At 38.7% G+C, this 26,987-nt stretch overlaps 1 protein-coding gene across 1 annotated transcript in view; it reads right to left on the reverse strand.

Moving 5' to 3' along the window:
* Positions 1-3,454: 3,454 nt before the first annotated feature.
* Positions 3,455-26,987, reverse strand: part of Jmy (junction mediating and regulatory protein, p53 cofactor) — a 69,980-nt gene continuing 46,447 nt past the window's right edge. Inside the window, exons 5-11 of the mRNA XM_013015809.1 lie at positions 23,033-23,198; positions 22,210-22,397; positions 20,473-20,559; positions 13,647-13,742; positions 11,971-12,583; positions 10,161-10,471; positions 3,455-5,089 (exon numbers count right to left, since the gene is read on the reverse strand). Of these exons, the coding sequence (XP_012871263.1) occupies positions 10,164-10,471; positions 11,971-12,583; positions 13,647-13,742; positions 20,473-20,559; positions 22,210-22,397; positions 23,033-23,198 (1,458 nt within the window). The 3' untranslated portion in view covers positions 3,455-5,089; positions 10,161-10,163. The remainder of the gene's footprint in view (positions 5,090-10,160; positions 10,472-11,970; positions 12,584-13,646; positions 13,743-20,472; positions 20,560-22,209; positions 22,398-23,032; positions 23,199-26,987) is intronic.

Below are 26,987 nucleotides of genomic sequence, written 5' to 3' on the forward strand. Positions count from 1 at the left end.
TTCACCCAGAATGGCTACAAAAAAAAAAAAGTCAGTTTCATTAGCCCTAATGGGCTTTTATTCATGCAAAATGATTTGCAGCCTTCTGTTTTTCATTAACTACATATTATGGTGTCACACTTAGCAATAACGTACAGTACAATGAGAAATTCAGTGAGCCAATGTGGATTGTGTCAAAGTCAAGAAAGCCAGAAGTCACTGTAGGGGTTGCATAATCTACCCCTTTTGGTTCATACAAAGGAGTAATGCCACTTTGTGATTATGGAGACTTGTTAAAAATAGTAAAACGAGTATTGGGGAAAGTTGGGAAAACTCTTTGATATTTAACCACAGAACATGCAAGTTAAAAAAAAAAAAAACAATTCCTGTTAAAACTGAACTATATATAGCCAATGCCCATCTCTTTTGTTTTCACTTAAACATCCATTTTCAAGCATCTTTCTTCCCTACCCTCAACTCCCCAAACTAAGCCCTTGTGGTTGTGCCTGAATTTACAAAAACAAAACAAAACATACAAAACAAACTTCCTCTCATCCTCAAAACCCAACTGCATTGAAACTGTGTAAAATTTCCCCCTCCCCCCAACTCTCTAACATGTTAACCTTAGAGGTATCTTCTATACATGCACCCTACAGTGGCATAAATGTGCTTGTGTTGTAAAAGGTGGGAAACATAAATTTGGAATCAATCAAGTACATCATGTAAGTGCCAAGTTATCTGTTACTACAAGTAAAACATAGACAATTTTAGAATAAACACATCTTTGGAATAACTCAATGGGCAAACATTAAATGTACACACATGCACCGCACACACACTCAGAATCTAGACTCTCTCCCACCTTTAAAAAGCCTCTGTTTACAGACATGATAGTTTAGGCAATATTATAAATTCATTTTGTAGGAAAACCTTTTAAATTGCACTATATATTCATCATAGGATTAAAAAATACTACTGCTTCATTTTACAAAGCAATTAAGCAGACACTCTTCTTAATGTGCTTTAACTAAAGAAAACTTTGCAGCAAAGTCCAGAGATTACTACTGAGTTGGTCAGTAGCACTAAATAAATGCAGTGTGCTCAACAGTAAGGTGCTGCTACCTCCTTATGCCTCTTCCATCTCAAGTACATCTTGTTGCTCATTCGCTAACACTAGGCTAAGCATTAAAGGGAAAATAAAATCTGTTTAAATGCACATTTACTTTTATAATATTTCTTTTCAGTGCAAGAATTCAGTGAAACTACAAGTTTCTGCTCTATCAAATGGCTGCATTTTAACAAGGTATCTGCAAAAAATTTGAAATGTTTTACAGTTATTTGATATCTTTTGTTTGTCTCTAAATAACCTGGTAAGAAATATTGATTCCGGGGCTGGGAAGGTGGCTCAGTGGTAGAGCACTTGCCCTGCATGCATGAGGCCCTGGGTTCGATTCCTCAGCACCACATAAGCAAAAAGAAAAAAAAAGCCGGAAGTGGCACTGTGGCTCAAGTGGTAGAGCACTAGCATTGAGCTGAAGAGCTGAGGGACAGCGCCCAGGCCCAGAGTTCAGGCCCCACGACTGGACCCAAAAAAAAGAAAAAAAAAAAGAAAGAAATATTGATCCCTGATAGGGCTTACCAGGACCCAAAAGTACTTTACAGGTTGGTATCTGTTTAGTGTACAATACTTAAATAACAAACCTGGGGGAGAGGGGGAAAAGAACCAAATTTCTTGTAATTTTTTAAAAAAGATTTTTTAAAGAATAAAAGCATGTATTTAATTCAATAAATTTAGTGAATATAATTTCAAATCTTATGAAATGTGCAAGATTAACTACATGACCTGTATACTGACACTATCTCACAGAGAAGATGCTGCCCCCACTAGCTTTTCCACCATTGTAAGAGTTTAATTCTCAGGGTCTATAAATGCTATAATTTAACACATCTTACGATGTAAGGTGGCCATGCCATGTATTATCAACTACTGTTATTACAGAGTTCAATTTCGTTGTAACAGTGATTTCCCCCTTTCATTATAGTCAACCAGAGTACTCAGGTAATGGGAGAAGTTCTGCACTCCCCTTGACAGAAATACAGCTGTGCTCACTTACAACATGAGTATCTTTTTGCAATGTTTTATGATGCTCACAAACTCAAGAAAACTGTAAAATTTACTACAAAGTATACTTTAAAAAATCCTCATTAAGGGCTGGGAATGTGGCTTAGTGATGAGTTCTTGCCTAGCATGCATGAAGCCCTGGGTTCCATTCCTCAGTACCACCACAGAAAAAGCCAGAAGTGGCGCTGTGGCTCAAATGGGAGAGGGCTGGGCTTGAGCACAAGGAGGCTCAGGGACAGTACCCAGGCCCTGAGTTCAAGCTCAACAACCCACAAACAAAAAACCCTCAAGGCATTTCTTCATACTTTTATAGACACCTTTTAAACCACTATGATTATTTTTTCTATACATGCTATGTTGGTTTTATATATACAATTTTGGTTGTATTAGCAGGGGGAATATTTGAAATTGATAGTCAAATGAGCAGTAATACTAATCTCAAAACATTCACAAGTCATTGTCTCTTGGTTTTCCCATTTTAAATACAATGCAATTGCTACTCATTAGGTAAACTAACTTCTAAACTGATTCACCATAAAGTAAGCAGCTGTTTATAGATACAGAGATGACACAGAAATATAACTGTAAGATATTCTCAATTGTACAGAAGTACAGAAAAGTTTGGAATTGAGATTGTGATCACCTAAAGTACCATGAATCCAAATATGGTTAGTTTGTACTGACACAATTATTGTGGGGCTCTGAAGCTTAAATTAATGAGGGCCAGTTGGTGATATCTTTAAGGACAAGTGGACACTATTTTAAATACTATTGTCAGTGAGTAACTCTATTATTTGTGACTATAGTAACTTATAATCTGATTTGAAGCGGAACTCTGAGCCTTTTGGTAACTCAGGTAAGCACTACATAATGGGCCTACACCCAGCCTGAGACCCTAATCCTGCACAGAGAAATAGATGAGTAGGAGAAAATAATTTCCCAGAAATTATTAGCTGGCTGCCAACAAGGCTTCAGCCATGTCTGTCAAGTGTGGGGAGTACCTAGAGCACGATAGTGGGAACTGCTGAGGACTGGGAGTGCATCTAGTATCTCGTACAAACTTTCCACACAAGGCTCAGGAGGACAGATAACAGGATCCTTTTTAAAGTGAGCCTGGTTTTTAAAGGAACCCCAGCTTTAACACTAAGTGGGTGTAAATCTCTCTCAATACATTAGAATTCCAGTGTTTGTTTTTCTAAAGTGGAAAGAAATGAATAAAACTTAGGTTATGAACAAGCATCGACAAAGTTGAATACATAAAATATTGATAGACAGATCCATGAATACATGAAACTAATACGTGCTTTTAAGTTAAAAAAATTCAAATGGATTAATGTGGCCAATAGCACTGACAAAAGGATATACCAGCCCATCCACCCTCATTTTAGGATGAAGTTTATATAGTAGGATCTGTATTTTTAATAATTTCAGATAAGGAATTAGGCTAGAACTGAAATAAGTTTCATGATACTATGCAGAAGCTCCTAATCTCATTAATAATCACAATACTAACATTTAAGTGTGTAGATTTTGTCTTATATAACCTGTGGCCAAACTTTTCTCCATTATTATTTTAAAGAAAATAACATTTAAAAATGACAAGAATATGAATGGTTTTTCTCTAGGAAAACAGTTAAAACACACAGGAGCGTTTACAACTGTACTGTTTTCTGGGGTGAGGCCAAAGAGCTCCTTGTTAAGTAAGTTCTTTTTGGTATTTCAATCCTCAGCTCCCTGCATAAAGGCCAAGTTCTGCCTTAAGCAGAATTACACTGAAAACGAGGCCACCATACCTCCCAGTATGCAAGCCCACAGTAGTCCTGCTGATACTCCATGACGGCTCTATGCACAAAAATGTACCCTTCAAGACCCTATCCGCAGCTAAATCGGCACCCAGAGCTACAGATGTTTAAAAGTCAAGTGACAATAACAAAGGTTCGCTCTCAAAGTTCTAGTCAAAGCATTTGAAGACTGAAATGCCAAAGAGGCTTTTCTGTTTATCTACTTTCTGTACTTTTGCAGAGCATGTGTGTCTCACTGTGGATCATAATAAAAACACAAAATGTGCATGGTAGAGTTGTGATCTGTATTCCTATTTTTGAATCCTGATTTCTGATTCTAAACAGGAAAGTCATGTTATAATAAACAATAGTTTAAACAAAAAGACCAAAAATAATTTGAAATATTATCAAATTACAAAGTACTGCTTTTGATAAACAAGGATGCACATAAATTCAAACTATTACAAATTCAGAATTATGAAAACCTATTTAAAAGTATGGAAATTTGAACTCCAAACCCTTACAAAGTGTAAGTCTGGGTGGCCTTCTAAAAATAAGTCTTGTTAAATACATCATGTTGTAGTACACACATTAATAGGTCTAACTCTTGTTGGATTTTCAGATGTTGAACATCTTTGTGAAAATTCCTTTAGAGATAAGTGATTTGGAAATTTTAAGTGCATTTCCACTTGATATTTTTAATTCCTGACTTACAGCTACCACAACAAACTTTTCTTTTCAGGGTGCTGTAGTATTTCTACAAGATGATATGGAAGAAGCTCTGTTTTTCAGTACATCTTCTCAGTACATTGCAAGATGGATCTCTAAGCAGTCTCAAAATATCTCATAGTAGATCTTTGTCAACCCAGTGTGTTTTCTTCCAAGCCAGAGTGACCCCTAGCTTAGCTGGGCACTAGAAGAAGATATACAAGTGGATGGATGAGAAAATTTATAAAAGATAGCTGTCTCTGGAAGGTCTTTTCTCCATTGTAGCCCGGAATATTGCACATCTAAACTAATCAACTGGAATGACTGGAAAAAGCAATAATCTACCAATGGTGCTTCCTTTTTTTTTTTTCAGCCTACTCAGCCAGTATACTTTGGATCTAATATAATCCAATTCTGGACCCAAGAGTTTAAAAGTTTTGTTTTCCAAAAGGATTGGAACTAATCTTCATCTGTAGGTTTTTTCTTTCTTCTAAGACACCTGTTTGTAAACAAATAAAAGTGTTTTTTAAAAGAAGATTTTAAGTATGAAGAAGGAAGTTACTAAAACTGTATTAGGAAGGGGAGGGGAGAGGGTAATGGAAGAATGATGGGGGAAAGAGACTGGAATACATTGTACAAATGCATGAAAATGTCACAATAAAATCCCCTTTTTTGTATAGCTAATATATGCCAATTAAAAATGCCTTCTTAAAAACTGTATATATACGTTCCCTAACACCCAAGATGAACACTGATGGGTTTTTCTTTAAATGTGGTGGTACACAAGAAACTCTTTTGTAAACCAGGCACTGGTAGCCCACTCCTATAATCCTGGATAGTCAGAAAACTGAGATCTGAAGATTATAGTCCAAAAAGCCAACCCTGGCAGGAAAACTCATAAGACTCATCCCCAATTAACCACTGAAAAAGCCAGAAGTAGAGCTGTGGCTCAAGTGGTAGAATGCTAGGAGAAGTGGGGGGGAAAAAAAGTTTATGGACAACAATTAGGCCCTGAGTTTAAGCCCCAGGACCAGCAGCAAACAAAAAAAGAGAAACCCTTTGTTAGAAGGATATGTTTGTCTTTTAAGTAATAAAAATTAAAACAATGATTTTAAAAGAATTTTGATCAATGCTAAAAGACTGTTAAACTCACTGTCATTTTTATGTCATAACTATATTTTATGTCCTGATAATTTATATAAAAGCTACATATTGGCTGGGTGCCAGCAGCTCATGCTTATAAGCTACTCAGATCCAAGATATCATAGTTCAGAGGCAGCCCAATATAAAAAGTCCATATGACTCTTCCATCCAATTAACTAGCAAAAATGATGGTTAATGGAAGCATGGCTCAAATAGAGTGTCAGCCAAGAGGGGATAAACCAAGCAGGACTGCAGGGTCTTGAATTCAAGCCCCAGTACCAGCATAAAATGAAAACAAAACAAACCTATATATCACAGGGTAAATTCAGTCTCAAATGTTTGTCTCACAAACTGCCACCTGTTTTTTTATTCAAAATTACTGTTTCAAAAAAATGAACTTACCTGTAGTCAAGGTGTGTATATATTATATGTACTCATAGTATTATTTATATTAAAAATCAATACTAAAATTTATATAGAGACCCAAAAGACCCCAAGCAACAAAAGTAATCCTCAGCAAAAAGCAACATCAGAAGTATCACAATAACTGACTTTAAATTACAGTACAAGAGCCATAGTAAAATGGCACTAGCATAAAGAGAGACTTGAAGAGCAATGGACCGAAGACTTAACAAATAACCACACATCTACACTCATCTAACAGAGGGCCAAAAGACAAAAATTCTGGGCAAACTGGCTACAGAAAGGCAGAAGACTAACAAGTTGTTAAAAACAAAACAAACATAAAAAACTCCAAATGGATTAAACATTGTAATATAAGACTTGAAACTACTAAGGGAAAACACTGGGAAACTTTGAAAGATAATCTTTAAGTAATTATTTCCTGAATTAGGGACTCTAATAATGCAAGCAAACCCAACAAAAATTGACAAATAGGATTGTATCAAAGTTTCTGTATATTAAAAATTACCAGAACAAAAGATAGGTAACAAAAGGAGAATATCACCACCAAAATTCAATAAAGTTAATGATCAGAATATACTAAGACCTCAAAAAATTAAAAAGCAAATGAATAATCCAATTAGAACTGAACAGACAATTCTCAGAAGAAATACAAAAATGGCTACTTTAGAAAGAAATGTTTGATATCGTTAGCCACAAAGAAAATGTATATCAAAACTACAATGAAATTCCCCCTCTACATAACTAATGTAAGCTAAAACAAACCTACATTGAGATCCCATTATACCACAGTCCAAATGACCATCAAGAAAGCAAACAAGAAATTCTGGTGAAGAGGGAAAAAAAACCTTCATACACTGTTGGTGGGAATGTAAACTAATGCAACTACTATAAATCAGTACAGAAGATCCTCAAAACGTTAAAGACAGAGCTTATGATCCCACCAGACCATTCTTGGGCATATATACAAAGGAAAGTAAATCAATATACAAATGAGATAACTGTATGCCTATGCTATCTAAGAGTGTGTTTTCCTTTCAGTATTATAGAATACATGCCAGCTTCATAAACAGTCCCTTACATCTAATTAAAAAAAAAAAAAGGCACAGGGGCTGGGACTGTGGCTTAGTGGAATGTGGCTCAGTGGCAGAATGCCTACCTAGAGTTCACGAAGCCCTAGGATTGATTCCTCAGTGCCACATAAACAGAAAAAGCTAGAAGTGGTGCTGTGGCTCAAATGGTAGAGTGCTACCCTTGAGCAAAAGCAGCTCAGGGACAGTACCCAGGCCCTGAGGAAAAAGCACAGGCCAGGTGGTGGTGGCTCACACCTGTAATCCTACGAGGCTGACATCTGAGGATCACAGTTCAAAGCCAGCAGGGGCAGGAAAGTCAGTGAGATTCTCAAATTAACCATCAGAAAACCAGAAGTGGTGCTGTGGCTCAAAGTGGTAGAGCACTAGCCTTGAGAAAAGAGTTCAGGGACAGCGTACAGGTCCCAGTTCAAGCCCCACACAACTAAACCCCCCCCAAAAAAATTCAAATACATCATGAACTATATTCTTAATACATAATATTAAGGAAATACCATTAGTAGCCAGAAACTATAAATTACACCTCTGACTGTTGAATTATACACAATGCTGCTGTCAGGCAGACCTGGTAAGAAGAGAGAAGACAGATAAAGACACAGCCTGAGCAGTTGATGTGCCAGACCACTGCAGGCTAGCTGTAATGACAAGCTAATATGTGGAATCAGCACCATGACAGTTTTAGTTATATGCTAAGGACCAGTCTGGGAGACAACACGCTATATAACAAAAACAGAGCAAGAGAATCTGCAAGTATCTACAGCAGAAACCATTCCCAGTTGAACAAACCTGAGTCTCTAAGATATTTGAGAAGACATAGTGATATATTTAGTGTACCTATAGTACAGGCGAAAATGATTTTAAATAAGTGAGCCATACAAGTGACTTATATAAGACTGCAATAAAGCAAGAACAATGGTATTGCTGAAGGTTGGCTGAAGCATAGTAACACATAATCCTGGTACACATGGAGCAAGAGTAGAAATAGAATAACATTTCCCTAATATTTCCATACCCAAAAGGCACGGGTAAAATTACTACTTTTAGCAACATTTTATTTGATATAGCCAAATAATGTCTTCTATGTTTTAACTATTATTTTACTTCTAATTTTTGGCAATATTGAAGTTTTGAACTCAGAGTTGCAAATTTGCTAGGTAAGCACTTGAAGTTGATTGAAGCCATGACCTCAGCATTTTTTCTTTTTAAAAATTTTTTTGGCCAGTCTAGGGGCTTGAACTCAGGACCTGAGAGCTGTCCCTGAGCCTCTTTGTGCTCAAGGCTAGTGCTCTACCACTTGAGCCATATTACCATCTCCAGATTGTTCTGAGTAGTTGATTGGAGATAGAGTGTCAAAGACTACCGAGTGCTGGTGGCTCACACCTGTAATCCTAGCTACTGAGGAGGCTGAGATCTGAGGATCATGGTTCAAAGCCAGCCCAGGCAAGAAAGTCCATGAGACTCTTATCTCCAATAAACCACTCGAAAACTGGAAGTGGTACTGTGGCTCAAACGGTAGAGTGCTTGCCTTGAGCTGAAGAACGCAGGGACAGCACCCAAGCGCAGAGTTCAAGCCCCATGACCGGCCAAAAAAAAACCAAGAGTGTCAAAGACTTTCCTCGTCAGACTGGTTTCAAACCATGTTATTCAGCTCTCTCATTCAGACTCTTGAGTAGCTATGATTACAGGCATGAGCCACAAGTGCCTGGCTACATTTTGCTTTTATTTAATAACTTCTTTTTCAGATAGAATTTGAGCTTATTACTTAGGTGGCCTTGGACCGTGCTCTTCCTACTTAAACTTCCCACACAGCTGAGAACGCAGCTGTCAGCCAACATACCCATCTTGTTCTTGAGACAGGATTATGCCGTTTCTGCCTAGGCTGGCATTGAATTTTCAACCCTCCTATGTCCACCACCCAAGTATCAAAATTACAGATGTTGGGCTGGGAATGTGATTTAGTGGTAGAGTGCTTGCCTAGCATGCCTAACGCCCTGAGTTTGATTCCTCAGTACCACATAAACAGAAAAGGCTGGAAGTGGTGCTCTGGTTCAAGTAGTAGAGTGCTATCCTTGAGCAAAAGAAGCTCAGATACAGTGCCCAGGCCCTGTGTTCAAACCCCAGCACTGTCAAGAAGAAAAAAAAAATTGTAGATGTTCAAAACCATACCCAGTTATTCTTATTATTTAAAAATGTAGTGAGCCTGGCTCTGGTGACTCACACCTGTAATCCTAGCTACTCAAGAGGCTGAGATCTGAGAATCACAGTTCAAAGCCAGCACAGGCAAGGAAAGTTTGTGAGGCTCATCTCCAATAAACCACCAGAAAACCAGAAGTGGCTCTGTGGCTCAAGTGGTAGAGCGCTTGCCTTTAGCTGAAGAGCTGAGGGACAGCGCCCAAGCCCAGAGTTCAAGCCCCATAACTGACCAAAAAAAAAAAAAAGTAATAGACGTGAACTCTATTACTTAGCAGAATGCTACATGTATTACTAGTTTTAAAGGTTCAGAAAGCTAACTATCCAAACAATCCATCATTTTCTACACTGACCTCAGAAACTCCTTTGTGGGGTGGGGGTAGGGGAGGGAACTGATAAAAGGGAATGAAATTGATTGGAATATATTATAAACGTGGAATGTAAGAATGAAATCCTCCCCCCCCCATACTTAATGTAAGCTAATTAAACAAGAAAAGCAAACTTGTTTAAATGAAGTAGTTCAGTTAGAAAAAGTTTTTTCTGGGTAAGGGAAGAATAAGATGGTCCTTTTAGTTAGGATGTACCTCAAGTGGAGATAATTTTTAATGGAAACATAGCATTTGTATAAATAATAGATCCTAGACTTGAAAAGAACACCGGGCCCCATCGACCAATTACAAAAGCTGTATTACTGAATGCTAATAAAGACAACAGGTTATTTACTTGTTAGTTCTCCCAATCTGTGGAAGGCAGGGCCTCTTCTTCATCCTCTGACTCAGGAGATGCCTCTTTAATTCTTCTTAGAGCTTCATGGATGCTCCGTGTCAGAGGGTCTGTATCAGGCAGAAGTGTGAAGGATTCTCTCAAAACGTCCTTCTGAACCTTCTTCAATTTTACCCCTTTCCTTATTTGTGCCAAGATATTGTTGCTATCATCTTCATCAGGAAAAGGGGGTAGAGTTCGCTGTTCAACCTTTTTCAAATGGAAACTACCACGCTTCAAGGATGCTAGCACCTCATCCATGGGTGAGCTCACTTTTAGAAAAGGAAAGAACAATTAATTACAGTTAGGTATGAACTTAAAAGTCAAACTATATGACCTCTAGATTATTGGACTATGAAAGCCCAAGGCACTGGCATCATAAGCTGTGAGTAGAAGGTTGCCAGAACAGTAGGGAGCATCACTTAAGGCAAGACTCAAGTTCCTTGTCAGGTACTCTTCTGGCTTTTTTTGTGATCAACTGGAGATAAGAGTCTCACAGACTTTCTTGCCCAGGTTGGCTTTGAACTGTGATCCTCAGATCTCAGCCTCCTGAGTAGCTAGGATTACAGGCATGAGCTACCAGTGCTCTTTCTATTCCTATCAGATACTCTTTCTATTCCTATCACTTCCAATGTGAAAGAAGGAGCGCTTGCCTTGCATGCTCAAGGCCCTGGGTTCGATTCCTCAGCACCACATAAGCAAAAAGAATAAAGCCGGAAGTGGCGCTGTGGCTCAAGTGGTAGCGCGCTAGCCTTGAGCTCAAGCCCAGAGTTCAGGCTCCACGACCAGACCCCCCCCCCAAAAAAAAACCCAAAAAATAAAATGAGAGGCAAACAATAAAATGACCATATCACTTCCTACTCTTTGCCTTTTCATACAAGGTATGAATTAAAACCTTCAGAAGCAAAATGAGACCAAACATGAGATTAGTTTTTCTTTCTATTGTTTTGTAGTGCTGGGCATATAGAACCCAAAACCTTGAACATGTTTGCCAAATGCTCTACCCTGAGTGACAATCCTAGCCACTGAGTACTTTATCTCCTAGGTTTAAATCAGGCTTTTTCTTTTCACCCCAGTCCTGGAGTTTGAACTCAGGACCTGGGCACTGTCTCTGAACTTCTTTGTGCTCAAGGCTACTAGCCTTCTACCACCGGAGCCACAGCACCATTTCCAGCCTTTTCTGAGTAGTTTATTGGAGATAAGAGTTTCTTAGACTTTCCTGCCCAGGTTAAGGTTAGCTTCGAACCACAGCCCTCAGATCTCAACCTCCTGAGTAGCTAGGATTACAGGCATGAGCCATTGTGCCCAGCCTAAAACCAGACTTTTTCTAACACAAAAAGAATCATTCATAGCCGGGCACCAGTGGCCCATGCCTGTAATCCTAGCTACTCATAGCTACTCCGGAGGCAACAAAGTCCATGAGACTCTTATCTCCAAAAAACCACCAGGAAACTGGAAGTGGTACTGTGGTTCAACTGGTAGAGTGGTAGCCTTGAGCAAAAGAGCTCAGGTCCAGCGCCCAGGCCCAGAGTTCAAGCCCCATGACTGACAAAAAAAAAAAAAATCGTTCACAAAATGGACCAAATGTCACTTCAAAATATATTATTTCTTAAGTATGTCTTAATAACTCAAGATGATTACAATTCTCTGCTTGAAAACCTGTTAACTATCCAATAACATTTACTATTAAACTTTGCAAAATGTAATGTATTATAAAGTTCTTCCACTATTCCTCATTTTATACATCAGATGGAAATGCCTGTGCACTTACCTCTTCTCCTTTGCAAACTTTCAGCAGTCTTTCTGAGTTTCTTCCGTGCACTGACCAACTGGCTGCTGTCAAAGAGGTGAGCTGAGGGGGCACTGGCTGATTTGGGAATTCTCTTCTCAGTTCCTTCCTTTCTAGGCAGACCTTTCTCCAGTGTCTCTGCGGTGACATCAGCACATTCATCTTTTGCAACAGGTAGAGGTGGTGGAGGTGGCGGTGGAGGAGGAGGAGGAGGTGGAGGCAGGGGTGTTGGAGGGAGAGGTGGTGGAACTGGATCTATGGTACCAGAACATGGTTCGAGGTCATTACTAGTCAAAAGTGGAAGCGATGCAGTGGGAGGCAGTTCAGAGACAACACCACTGAGAGGTAATGAAGTGGCTTCAAGTTGTGCTAATGAAGAATCTTCAAGTTGTGCAAGGCTCTGGGGTTCTGTTGTCTGTGGTGATCCAAGAGGGTCTCTTCTTTCTCCCAACTCTTCTGCTTTCTCCATTCCCTGCAACACTCCTGGTAGTGAGTCACCCTGATCCTCCTGGGACATAGGACTTGCTGCACTTTTTCTTCTTGCATGGGCCAGTCGTAATCGGGTTGATTTAAGTATGACTTGCCCAGGGTACCTCTAAAATATTAGAAGTTATTGTAACTGATTGTCATATATTTAAAAACTAAAATGAACAAAGGCTATTTTCTCCTTCAACTGAAGGGTATTATTTTGGCTCTTTTGTGGTTAGAATAAACTAGAATACCAATACCTACTGATTTTCACAGCAATTATCTCCAACTCCTTTGTTATTGCCTAACAAATATGTTAAGACCCTGTTCTCTCTTATCTACTTAAGAAGCCAACTGTCCAAAACTACCACGTAATTTATTAACATTACTAATTTAAATGGAAAAAATTAGTATGTGAAATAATGTCAAATATATTTGCTACAGGTATGCAGAAAGCTAAGAAACTAATACTGGTTTATGATATATTTTCAATTGCTTACAGATGAAAACCTTGACATTTTTTACATCAATTTTTTAAAAAGCCTCTGAAATAATACATTTATTTATGATACAATGAAAAAATTTTGGAATACTGCCTTACAATACTTTCATAGCATTATGCCATTTAGGAGACAACATTTATTTAGCATTAGGTTTAACTTAAGCCTTAGGGGTTTACCTAAAAGAAACCACTCTTTTAGGGGTAGTCTCACCACGACCCATCTTTTCTATAATTCTAGATGGTTAATTAAAAGATCATTTCACCACTAAGGTGATCCCCCAACACACAGCACTGAAGCACTTCAACAACTAGAGCCAGAAGCTTCAGCAATGGTTTCTGAATTGCACAGAGGCTGAGAGCGCACAAGCACTCTATATGTTGGTTGATCCACATTTACCAATGGTCAACCCCATTTATGACCAGCAAAGGTTGATGTATGTGGAATTAGTACCAAGCATCAGCTTGTTACTAGAGGAATCCAATCTTCCCAAAAAGTCTGACATTCCTCTTATACTACTGAAGCCATGTGACAAGTGTCATACTATTAGCGCTGGAAACAACCAAAGCAAAGGGAGCCATGTCATCAAAACAGTTACTGCCATGATCATAATACACTAAACAAAAACAGAATAGGACGTTAGTACTGTTTAATATAAGAAAAAAAATAAATATACCATACTTTTACTACCTGCTTAAAGGTCCGAAGTCTATCTAGTGTTCTCTGTCTCTCTTGGCTAACCCAGGCACTTTTTCGTTCTTCTTCATCAAGTAATTTCTCTTTCTTCTAGCAAAAGAGTAATAACAATCCATTATGTTATGCCACATCCACTTTTCACATGACTAGGGGGAAGAATAAGAATGAATTTTCTTCCAGTATTTAAAATGAATGACTCAAGGGGATGCTTCAGTCAACAAAATCTTTTGTTGGTGGTCATGGGACTTGAAGTCAGGGTCTGGGCACTGTCCCTGAGCTCTTCAGCTAAAGGCTAGTGCTCCACCACTTTGAGCCACAGAACCACTTCCAGTTTTCTGGAGGTTAACTGGAGATAAAAATCTCACGGAATTTCCTTTCCAGGGCTGGCTTTGAACAGCAATACTCAGATATCAGTCTCTTCAGTAGCTAAGATTACACTTAAGAACCACCAGCACCCGGCTTCAACAAAATCCTTACAATATAATACAGTATGTTTTGTGGGGTTTTTTTCAATTAGTCTTGGGTCGCTGTCCCTAAGCTCTTCAGCTCAAGGGGAGTGCTCTACCACTTGACACTTGAGCCACAGCACCACTTCTGGTGGTTAATTGGAGATAAAGAAAATGTGTACACACCACACACACACACACACTCTCTCTCTCTCTCTCTCTCTCTCTGCCTCCATCAGAAAGAATGACACCGCCCCATTTGATAGAAATGGAAAGACTTGGAAAAAAATTAAGTGAAGTAAGCCAGTCTCAAAGAGACATAGGTCCCATGGTTTCCCTTATTTGCAAAAACTAGCATATACCTAGGAAAAGCAGAAAAGGTCAAAAGCTATGTACATATGACCATATAAGATGATGCTAAAGCAAAATGAACTCCAAGATAGGGACACAAGAGGTTCTATTTTTGTTGCTTTTGTTTTTAATGTACTTACAATGTACTGTGTGATTTTTTTGGGTTTCTTTTGTATGTTCTTTCCCCATATTGTAATCCCTGTTTTCACTGTATTTGATTCTGGCGCCCTCCATCTTATATATACATTTTTCTAATTTGGGGAGGGGAAGGGAAATAAAATGTGGAAATAAGGATACAGGTTGACTCATTTTAGCAATGAGATGTACAAGATACTATGTTGAAAACGAACTTTGCAACTTCAGGATGGGGGAGGGAGAAGTTGAGAGGTGGGGAGGGGAGGGATGGTAGGGGAAAAACAAAGGAGGGGGTAACAATGCTCAATAGGAAATGTACTCATTACCTTACTCATGTAACTGTAACCCCTTTGTATAGTATCTTTACAGTAAAAATAATATATATATATATTTTTAAAAGTCTCGGGGCAGGAGGATGGGAAGGGGAAACAAAGGAGGAGGCTACAATGCTTGATAAGAAATGTACTCATTATCTTGCCCATGTAATTGTAACCTCTCTGTACAGTATTTTCACAATAAAAAAATAAAAACAAAACCAACCAAAAATTAAAAATTAAAAAAAAATTTTAAGTCTCACAGACTTTGCTGCCCCAGCTGGCTTTGAACCGCAATCCTTAGATCTCAGCCTCCTGAGTAGCTAAGATTATAGACATGAACCACCTGCGCAAGTGAACACTATGTTTTTTAATCCAAATCATTGCTTTAAAATTCTTTTTCATATGATAAAGTGAAATCTTGTTTTATATTGGTGGCTTTGGCCTAAACAATTTCAGTATCAAATACTCTATGTTCCAGCACTGGGAGACAGAGGAAAGAGGATTGAGAGGATTGTTATCTTTTACAAATTCAAGTATAGGTGGCTTTAAAAATAAACCAAGTGAAGGAAACCACTGGAATCATAGCTGCCTGTGCACGTGAGACATAATCTCTTCTTTAAAACTCTTAAGATGGTTAAGATCACTGTTCTCAACAGAACTGTGTATAAGTAAGACACATAAAGACAGAGGGTCAGCAAGCTACCACCCACAGGCTGGCTACCTGTTTTGGTAAAGAAAGTTTTATTGGAGAACAAAAAATTATCAGCAATTACCTCCTCAGCAATTTATTACACATTGTTTCAACCAATATAACCAACATTTAGGGGGAAAAAATGCTTCAAGCAGTGTTCATGAATTTTGTAACTTAATATCACACACCCTATCAGCTATTACCAGTTTGTAAATGCTCCCCTATTGTTGAATCATTTAAAAACTGTAATGAAATCTCATTTGGAAGACTATATTTTAGTTGAGGGCTTTCAACATGCAAATACTTTACAGACTTTTTTTTTTTTTTTTTTGCCAGTCATGGACCTGAACTCTGGGCCTGGGCGCTGTCTCTCAGCTCTTCAGCTCAAGGCAAGCACTCTACCACTTGAGCCACAGCGCCACTTCTGGCTTTTTCTGTTTATGTGGTGCTGAGGAATCGAACCCAGGGCCTCATGCATGCAAGGCAAGCGCTCTACCACTGAGCCACCTTCCCAGCCCCAGACTTTTTTTTTTTTTTTTTATAGAAAACAGGAGCCACCTCCTTCCTTAAGTACAGACAATTTCACATAAAAATTAACCTGGCCATGTATTCTAGAGCACACTGTAATCCACAGGTGTAGTTAGAAGCAGAAGAAAGTCTGGGCTTTGTAATGACAGTGAGATGGTGTACTACAATATTTTTTAAATCCAACCCTCCACTATTATCATACTTTAGTACCTCTATTTCCCACCAGTTTTTCCCTAAATAATGTCTACAGATAGTTATTACTGCCATGAGATGTTGGGGATGGGGGGGAAGATGGGAAGGTGGCTCAGTGGTAGAGTGCTTGCCTCGCATGCATGAGGCCCTGCGTTTGATTTCTTCAGCAGCACAGAAAAAGCCAAAAGTGGCACTGTGGCTCAAGTGGTATAGCATTAGCCTTTAGCTGAAGAGCTGAGGGACAGCGCCCAGGCCTAGAGTTCCAGCCCCACAACCAACCAAAAAAAAAAAATGTTAGGGGGAAGGATAAGAGTAATCTATGGAAGAGATGAAATAGAAAAAGGTATAGGCTGACTACTCTGAATGTAATATAATTTAGTAACAATATACACATACATATATATTGATTTAAAAAAAACTCAGTAAGGGCATAACATCAGCACAAATCCAGATTAAGAGGTATTAAGAACCACCCTAAACTCAAACACAAAAAAATCCACAGTCCCAGGTACTCATGCCTGTATTCTAGCTACTCAGGAGGCTAAAACCTGAGGATCATGGTTTGAAGCCAGCCCAGGCAAAAACTCCCATGAGACTTAAAAAAAAAAAGTAGAGCTATGGCTCAAATGGCAGAACTCTAGCTTGGATCACAAAAGCTCAGGGACAGTGCCCAAGCCAAGTTCAAACCCCAGGATCAACCACACCCTACAAAAAAAAAATAATAATCCATAGCAACAATGGACAATGATTATGGTCATTTTTCAGGTCATTTTGGTAACTACCATTAGAATAATATACTCAATAATCGTAAACTATAAGCAGAAAGCTTTCTAATTAAACACAGAAAGGCAGTCTTGGCTTTTCTTTCCTTCCTTGAAACCAAATGGAAAGTAGAAAATTTGAGAAGAAAAGGGTATTTTTAAATGAAATGAGAAGATATCACTTCAAGTTATATATTATGATACACAACTACCAAATTTTACCAAATAAACTTGGACCAAAATGAACAGTATTGATAATAACCTTAGATCTGATATGACAGAATCTCTAAAAAAAAAAAAAAAAAAATCTCAAGCCAGGTACCAGTGGCTCACGCTTATAATCCTAGCTACTCAGGAGGCTGAGATCTGAGGACTGCAGTTCAAAGACAGCGGAGCAGGAAAGTCCATGAAGCTCTTACCTCCAATTAACCACCAGGAAACCACAAGTGATGCTGTGGCTCAAATGGTAGAGTGCTTGCCTTGAGCTGAAGAGCCCAGGGACAGCACCCAAGCCCAGAGTTCAAGTCCCATGACCAACAAAAAAAACAAAAATCCACCAATTTTTATCAAGTGATATAACAGAACAATAGGAACAAGAAGGTGAGAATGTTCCCCTAAATATCTGGTTTTGGAACTGGGAATGTGGCTTAGCACTGGAGTGCTTACCTAGCATGCATGAAGCTCTGGGTTCAATTCCTCAGTGCTACATAAACAGAAAAGGCCAGAAGTGGTGCTGTGGCTCAAGTGGCACTGTGGCTCAAGTGGTAGAGTGCTAGCTTTGAGCACAGAGAGGCTCAGGAACAGAGCCCAGGCCCTGAGTTCAAGCCCCAGGTACAGCAATCAATCAATCAATGTCTAGTTTCTTACCACAGAATAAATGTAGATGGAGGAAAATATGAAATTAAAATATTACAAAATAAAATATTAGCTTTCCTTTCAATAACCTCTTAATACTGAGGGGGGAAGATGTTCAAACACCTCCACAGTTATCAACACAGACAGCCTATGGTAATAGGATTGTTTTATGAATGACATGAGAAACCAACCGCATAAGCCTCTTGAACGGCAACTGGAAGGGACAGAGCTAACCTTCTGAGTAGGAACAGAACAGGCCCAGATTCTGTTAGCCCTATTCCTAGATGAGAAAGGAAATGGCCATGGGTGCAGGGTCTACACATTTATACTTGGTGAGACAGGACTGCATCTATCAAAAGAGCAGCTATGTAAACAAGGTACATCTGAAACAGATCCTAAAAACTGGAGCTGGACAGTGGCCAAGTTCAGACATAGTGTTCAGTGCTGTCAAATAGCAAGGTTGTAAAAGAGCTTCAAGTTTTCTGACTTGACCAACTATGGGTGTGCTGTGATTGGGAACACATTGGTAGTGCAAGAGAAAAGAGGCCTGCGTTTTCAGGAGGGAAAACAAATAATCAAATGAGATCTTATTAAGATAACCTGGAATCATGAGATTAGAAGTTAGAGTAATAATACATACAGAATACTACACTTAATATATAAGAATATTTCTTCAGAAATTTGTAAGCGGGACAGTGTTAGAACTGAAGTTCTTTGGAGAACAGTGACAGACACTGGAAGTATTTATTAACTGGTGACTGGTATAAATGCCTTGAGGAGTATCAGGGTAGCCCACCTGTTTCCCAACAGGCTGGAACTATCAATCACGCTTTCTGACTTTTGGTAGTACAGAGTAAATCCTTTGGGTATGCATTGGCCTCTTGGATTTATGGCATAGGAAACAACAAATTATGGGTCAGTAAAGAACAATCTGTCTCTTCCTCTATCAGACACCAGAGAGACCTGTTGCCTTAAGTTTAAGAAAGAGTCTTAATTCTCAAAAGAACAATCAACTTTGATTAGATGTAAGGCAGGGCTTCTCATAGCAACAGTATCAGGTAATAGAAGACAAGCTCCATAATCTTAAAGAAAGCAAGAAGATAGGTCTGAGCTCTGCATTAAAGTTCAATGGGATCCTCCCCATTCAGAAAGGGAAGCTAAGAATTGAGATTATAGTGAAGCAAAGCAAGAACACATCCATGCCCACCAGACACTTCTGTTCCATACTTCGAATGTATAATCCTGTCACCCAACTCAGTACAAACTGCTACAAACTCTAGTTTATACCCACTAAACACCTGAAATCCAGAATAAGCTTGCATCCTCCTGAATCCAGATACATGACATGAAGTTCCATGAGGACAAAGAGTCTAAACTTTATATGACTCCATGAATGAACAGATTATGCCACGTAGAGAAAGTATTTTATCTAGGAGATGTTGGCACTGAGAAAATGGTTGATTTTTAAAAAATGGTTTTTAAGAAAAAACTGAAAGTTTTTCAATTGTGAACCAATGAATCTTATCTAAACATAATATATGTTAGGTGGCTATAGGGCTCAAAGAAAAGTTAGCTGATCTCAAATTCAAGTTAATGAGAATGTAAAAGATCAAAGATGAAGAGAATGGTTCTAGCTCTGAGGCATGAATTGATGAGTTTGTGTAGGGAAGGGTAATACAGTAAACTGAGCCTAAACCCACAGCCAATATTTGGCAGGCCTGGATATGTGACAGTTTCCACCTTAAGAACTTTGATGGGGGCTGGGAAGGCGGCTCAGTGGAAGAGCGCTTGCCTTGCATGCCTGAGGCCCTGGGTTCCATTCCTCAGCACCACATAAGCAAAAAGAAAAAAGCCGGAAGTGGCGCTGTGGCTCAAGTGGTAGAGCGCTAGCCTTGAGCTGAAGAGCTGAGGGACAGGCCCCACGATCAGAACAAAAAATTAAAAAAAAAAAGAACTTTGATGAACTCATTTGTGACCCCATAAAATGAAATTAACTCACCTGCAGTGATGGGATGGGGATGTTAAAGATGGCTACAAAAGAGGCTTTGCATTCCTGTCCTTATTTCTTACTAATTTGGGTATAAATTACCTAAGCATGCTCATCTTATAAAATTTTAATTTACAACATACCCTTTTCTTGAAAAAGTTTCACAACAATGTATTGTTTTAAAGAAACCAAGATCAATAATTGGGCATTTTACAATCACAGGACACTTAAGAACAACCCTAGTAGAAACAATGGTCTTTGGGTAAAAATGTCTCAAAGTTGGCTTGCTGCTAACAAATGTACCACTCAAACAGAAGGGAGGCTATTGGTGTATGCACATGGGGAGGAGGGAAAGGCATAAAATATTAAGGTAGGAATAGGAATTCTGTACTTGATTTTGCCTAAAAACTTCACACACACACACACACACACACACACACACACACACACGAATTAATGCTAACATCTAGTTATATGACTCTCATTCTCCAATTTATTCACCCTGAGATGCATGAAAAATAAGCTTTTGCTCCATGTCTCCAAGAGTGCAAACTTACAAGTTGTGCTGTGTGATGGTTTCTATATTCCTCTTCACTCCGAAAGCGTTGCTGGAATTTTTCATTGTGTTTTGAAATACAAATTTCCTATAAATATATAAAACATGTTTTAGAGCAACAGATGACACTGTCCAAAAGGAAATGTATTCTTTATCTGACTCATGTAACTATAACCTCTCTGTACACCATAATAATAATAATAAAGTTAAAAAACATGTTTAATACAAGTGAAATTTAGACCCCACCAAGGTTTATTTCATAAGTTTCTTGTTTTGTTTAGCTGATCCTGGTGCTTGTTCTCTCGGTCTGTTCACTGTCCCTGGGCTCCTTTTGCTCAAGGCTAGCATTCAACCACAAGCCCAGTGCCACTTCTGGCTTTTTCTGTGATTAATTGGAGGTAAGAATCCCATGTACTTTCTTGCCAGGGCTGGCTTTGAACCATGATCCTCAGATCTCAGCCTGCTGAGTAGCCAAGATTATAAGTGTGTCCGCTTTCGTAAATTTTAATATTCTAATCTATTTAAAATTAAAAAGAATGAAATACAGCCAGTGGCCTACCGTCTGTTTTGACCATTCTCAAGTAAATTAAAGACACTGGCTTTTTCTAGACTGGTGTAAACATAGCAAGAGATCTAGCTCTCTCTGTCATCATTGTCAGAACAAAGAGACCTTAGAGACTCAAAAGTTAAAAATTATAAAACATCATTATTAACTACTGCTTTAAATATATGCATACTTTAATCTCCATATGGAATACATTTTGTGATAAATTGGCAGAGCTGTGTGCTTCTTTATAAAAATAATGTACTATAATATGATAGTAACAATGCTTAATCTTCAATTTATTTATAACCTTTCTCTGGTCCAGGGGGCTACATGTTGAAATAGTCTTTTTTCTCTTTTTTTCAGCATATGTTATAAACAGGGGTTTCACTGTGATATGTCCATCATACATATAATGTACAAATGCCCAGTGGAAGAAGTTAAGTTAGTAAGGAATATTTCCCCTTCACACCTTCACCACAAACCAATAAGTCCTACTGACCTTCTACTTCTTGAAAGAGCACAAACTGGCCATTTCTCAGAACCACTTTTTTATTGCTGGTCCTGTGGCTTGAATTCAGGGCCCTTAGCTTTTATACTCAAGGCTGGTACTCTACAACTTGAGCCACAGCTCCACTTTTAGTTTTGTGGTGATTAATTAGAGATTAAGAGTCTCGTGCTTTCCTGATGATCCTCCCCTCTCAACCTCCTGAGTAGCTAGGATCATACACATGAGCGCCCAGTGCCCAACTATGAAGCACTCTTTTGTAAATGTCATCACTCTGAATATCAAGGATTTAGAAATATGACTCATGTTAAAAATAAGTAAGTAAAAAAACCTTTACTACTAAATGAGGGCTGAGGTCAGAACCAGGGCTGATTAAATGATATGTAGCCACATTAAATTAAAAGGTTAACAGGAAATATAGAACATGAGATTCTTCAGTATTATTAAAACTCCTTAGGAGAGTCACCCTCAGGGCTGCTAAAAGCAAAGAACACATCACTATAGCTGCTGGAATTCATTTAACAGAGCAATACTAGTAGAAATATAAATGTTTAATATTATGAACTGAGTAATAAAAGAGGTAATGCTTATTTAATTTTTAAAATATTCAAGTATCAAGTGACAAATCATGTTAGAATTATTAGACTCGGATCAGGGATTAAGAAATGAATAAAAGATTGGAATACCTTTTTATTTCTGAGGTAGGCTTTCTTGGCTGAGACTCGTCCCCGTCTTGCTTCCAGCTGGCGAGCCTTCTGCTGCAGCTTCTGCAGCTCTTCCCTCTGTGCGTGCACAGACGCTGCCATCTCTTCCTTCTCCAGCATGGCCTCCATGCTTTCATAAGTATCGTAGTATACCACTTCATCTCTTTTTTCTGTTATGGAGGAGCAACAAGGGATTGTGGTTAAGAGTGAGCTTCTCTGTAAAATGGTAATAAAAGGAAATACTCCACACAGATTGAGTGTATGCCAAGCATTTGTTCTGCAAGTGTCTGGCACATTCCTTATAGCACCCTGAAAAATTCAAATTCTTTAAAAATTGAGACTGTGGCCGGGCCCTGGTGGCTCACGCCTGTAATCCTAGCTACTCAGGAAGCTGAGATCTGAGGATCGCGGTTCAAAGCCAGCCCGGGCAGGAGAGACCGTGAGACTCCTATCTCCAACAAACCACCAGAAAACCGGAAGTGGCACTGTAGCTCAAGTGGTAGAGCACTCGCCTTGAGCTGAAGAGCTGAGGGACAGCGCCCAGGCCCAGAGTTCAAGCCCCACGGCCAACAAAAAAAAAAAAAAAATTGAGACTGTGGATGAAGGATCTTTACAAAATAACCTACAAAGATAACTGAAACTAATATATAGTTGCCCCACTGATTCTACCAAATGACCTTTCTGACTTCCTAGACTTCCTCAAAAAAATTTGTTTAGACTTTTTAGAAAAGGACACAACTGCCATTCATATATTTTCTCCATGCAATACTTTTGTGGAGTTATGTAGTCAAATGCATAACCATACCTGATATAAGTCTTTTGATGCTTTCCAGTTGTGCTGTCAATAATAACTCTTCACACTTCAATATTTCAAACTGTACTTCATATAACTGAAGTTGCAGATCATAATAATCAGCTTCTAACTGATCCAACTGAGCAATAGCTTCTGTACCACCCTGCAAACTCTGCATCTGCATGGAAATAAAAACACTTCTCACTGGTAGAAACAAGATAAAATGTCAGGGTATTATAAACATTAATACTAACTAAAGAATTCATCAAAATATAATTGCTCAGGCTGGGAAGGTGGCTCAGTGGTAGAGCGCTTGCCTTGCATGCCTGAGGCCCTGGGTTTGATTCCTCAGCACCATATAAGCGGCGCTGTGGCTCAAGTGGTAGAGCGCTAGCCTTGAGCTGAAGAGCTGAGGGACAACGCCCAGGCCCAGAGTTCAGGCCCCATGACCAACCCAAAAAATAAAAATAAAAAATAAAAGAATAAAAAATATAATTGCTCTAATAAACAAATATACAGGCAAGAAATCAGACTTTTAAGCCAGATACAGCACAGTGGAAGGCATTACTAAAGCAGTGGAGTGTGAGGCCAACAGGGGCAAAGAAAGGACTCATCTCAACAAAGAAACCTATGCTTAAAAATATACACACGCACGTGTACAATTATGTGTCATACCATGTAATTTTGGAAGAAGGTAAATATGATACAAGGTTTTTTATCTTTCTATCACAACTCATTTATATTTAGAATAATATATTCCTACTGCCTTGATACGTGTCAATGGTTGCCCTCCTCAATCTCAAAGTACACACTAAATCATGTAGTTACTCTGTATATAAGATATATATATATATAAAGATGACAGAGGCTATGTTTACAAAACAATGGTAAGTTAATTTGCATATCTGGAACTATGCATTGTCTGATAGGGTCACAGCTAGGCATCTGGAAACTGCTGGTGAGGAGGTAGGGTAAAGATAAGAATACAAAAGTCTTTGCAATTATCTTTAAGTAAATCAATCAGGGTCTTAGAGTGAATCTAAGCAGGAGTCAGAAATTTATGGGCAGGGTTCAGGCAGTGGTGGATAGTCATACAAAGGCTTCTCTACCTGTAGAGACAAGAGCTCCAAATTCTTTTACCAAGAATTTGAAGGAAACCACTAAGGTGTATATGTATTTCAGATATCAGTTCCTAGTGTATTACCTCCATGTATTTCTATGGAGAAGAAAACTGTAAGAAGAAACTTGAAGGGAGGAGTTTTCTGGTATGAAATTTATCAGACAAAATAAATAAGCATTCTGCCTAGAATATAGCAAAACTTAAGCCCTAGGAAACCCCCAGCATAGGCATCAGTATGCCTTCAATGTAAATAAGTAATGGTGAAGTGGCCTATTTTGTCTCAAGTGGTTTCACATGTATCTGAGTAGTAATACTAGCAAAGATGGGAAGAAAGAGAAAACAAAAAGATAAATTAGAGAAAAATACTCCAGAATACCAGGAAAATATTTAACTAGTAGTTCTAGAAGAGCCTAGGGCAACAAAATAAGTGAATACATACTGCTACTAAAAACAAAACACTATTTTAAAAGGTTTTTGCTTGACAATCTAGGTATCTGCTCACACTTGCCCAATGACTAGCAAGTACCTTTAACAAAAATTTTGACATTAAAAAAAAGCAATGGTTAGGTTCTAGTCTTAAATATGCTGTGGTGTACCATTTTAGATCCTGCTAAATCTGTTTAATAAATTTTATAAATACTAATTAGTTCCATTATAAATCAGGAGAGGTTTTTGCTGCATTAGGAAATATTTTATAGTAACGAACTCAAAATGAGGGAAGAGAATACCAACTATGGACATAGATGATTTTCAGTCTTCCATTAAATGATACATCCCTTTCCATACCATCTTAGGGCTCCTGTCTGGCTACAACTCCATAAGATGCATCTTCCTCTGTTACCCAAACCTACATTCACTGTTAGTTTAACATATAATCAGGTAAAATACCTGTATTTTCTAGGTAGGGAGTTGGATAAGCTTACTTATGAAAATCAGTTGAAAAATCTTCATATAAAATATTCAGGCCTGGGTGTCAACTCTTCTATTAACAGTACTATGATTCTCTCTGGCTTGCAATGACACTGGTTCACAAGGTTCATGAACTCTGCTATCTTCCCCTAGCACTACGGTTGTCTCTCCTGTCCAATCCTTTGACTAAGGGGAATTGTCAATCCTTTACAGTATCGAACACTATTAATTTCCTCAACTGCAGTACTCTGATGGATACTGTCAACATCAAATATCAACTGAGAGAGGAAATAGGTACTCTCTTACTAGTAGTAGCCTAATCCCTAATTTTCAGATTCAGTAAGTTTTACCCAGAGCAAGAGTCCAGAGATAGATAGATTCTAAGAAGGACAAATACACATCAGAGGCAGATGGGCAGACTAGAGCCCACTAAATCTCAACTCTTGAGGATTATAAGGCAGTGATGGTCCCTAGAAAAAGGGCCCTGGATCATCCCTGAAGGCTGATTGTAGGGTCAGAGTACATAGAACTTTTAGGAATATAAAACTAAAAAGAAAGATAAAACTTGTCAGAGAATTCTGACAAGGCAAATGGTACTCTGAGGTTTAGGATTCCTTCAAGCTAAAGGTAAAATCTTTAGTATAAGGTATGAAGCGTGTGTGGGATGGGCACCCTGCTCCAAACTGTCTCCCTGTGACATCTAAAATTTCCACACAGGTATTTCCTATCCTTAGCTTACAGGCACAGAACTAAGGGAAAAGGAATTGTAAGTGAAAGAGAACTAATTCAAGACAATGGAGTTGTGCAGAACAAATAGGTGTCACATGGAGGCAGGGGTCACTTGGGCAAGGGAAAAGCCAATAAAGAAGTATTAAGTATTCAAAGAAAAGCTGGCTACCTTAGAGAGAGAGACAGACGGGAGAGAGAGGGAGAGAGAGGAAGGGAGGGAGGGAGAGAGGGAGAGAAGGAGAGAGAGATAAGGAGGGAGAGAGAGGGATTGAGTACTTCAGCTTGAACTCAGGGCTTGTGTACTGTTCCTGACCTTTTTGCTCACGGCTAGTACCCTGCCACTTGAGCCACGCTTCCACTCAGGCTTTTTTGGTGGTTAGCTGGAGACAGGAGTTTCGCAGACTTTCTCCTGAGTAGCTATAATTATACAGGCATCAGCTCAACTTCTAGTCTTAAACATATACCACAGCACATTAAGATTAGAACCTAACCATTGCTTTTTTTTTAATATCAAAATTTTTGTTAAAGGTACTTGAAATAGGAAATTATTAAATGCTTTTCTATATTAGTCATTGGGTAAATCTGAGCAGATACCTAGATTATCAAGCAAAAGTCTTGTTTAAAGTATTCTCCCTTTATGTGCTAACGTGTTTTGTTTTGTTTTTTAGACACCAAACACTTCCCAGTGAGACCTCACTGACAAAAGATGGAGTTAGGCTCAATTCTCCCATGTCTACATGATGAATGTTTTTTGCCACTAGATTTTATTAGATTTTGCTGGACTGTCCCTCAGCCTCCTGAATAGCTAGGATAACAGGTATGAGCAACCACTTCCAGGTCCGAGTACCATTCTTAAAAATACGGGGAAAGAAACAAAGGAAAGTGTTTATGCAACCTAACAAGGAAATATATGCCAATTCTCCACCATCTGAGTTAATGATTGTAGTAGTAAATTGGGAAGTGAAGGTCAAAAAGAACTTACACAGGAGGGGTAATCACTAGACACTATGTTGAAAATGAACTACACAGGGGAAACAAAGAAGGAGGCTACAATGCTTGATAAGAATGTACTCATTGGGGCTGGGAAGGTGGCTCAGTGGTAGAGTGCTTGCTTTGCATGCATGAGGCCCTGGGTTCGATTCCTCAGCACCACATAAGCAAAAAGAAAAAAGCCGGAAGTGGCGCTGTGGCTCAAGTGGTAGAGCGCTA

This window comes from Dipodomys ordii, unplaced genomic scaffold, assembly GCF_000151885.1.
Source record: "Dipodomys ordii isolate 6190 unplaced genomic scaffold, Dord_2.0 Scaffold28, whole genome shotgun sequence".
Taxonomy (NCBI): Eukaryota; Metazoa; Chordata; class Mammalia; order Rodentia; family Heteromyidae; genus Dipodomys; species Dipodomys ordii.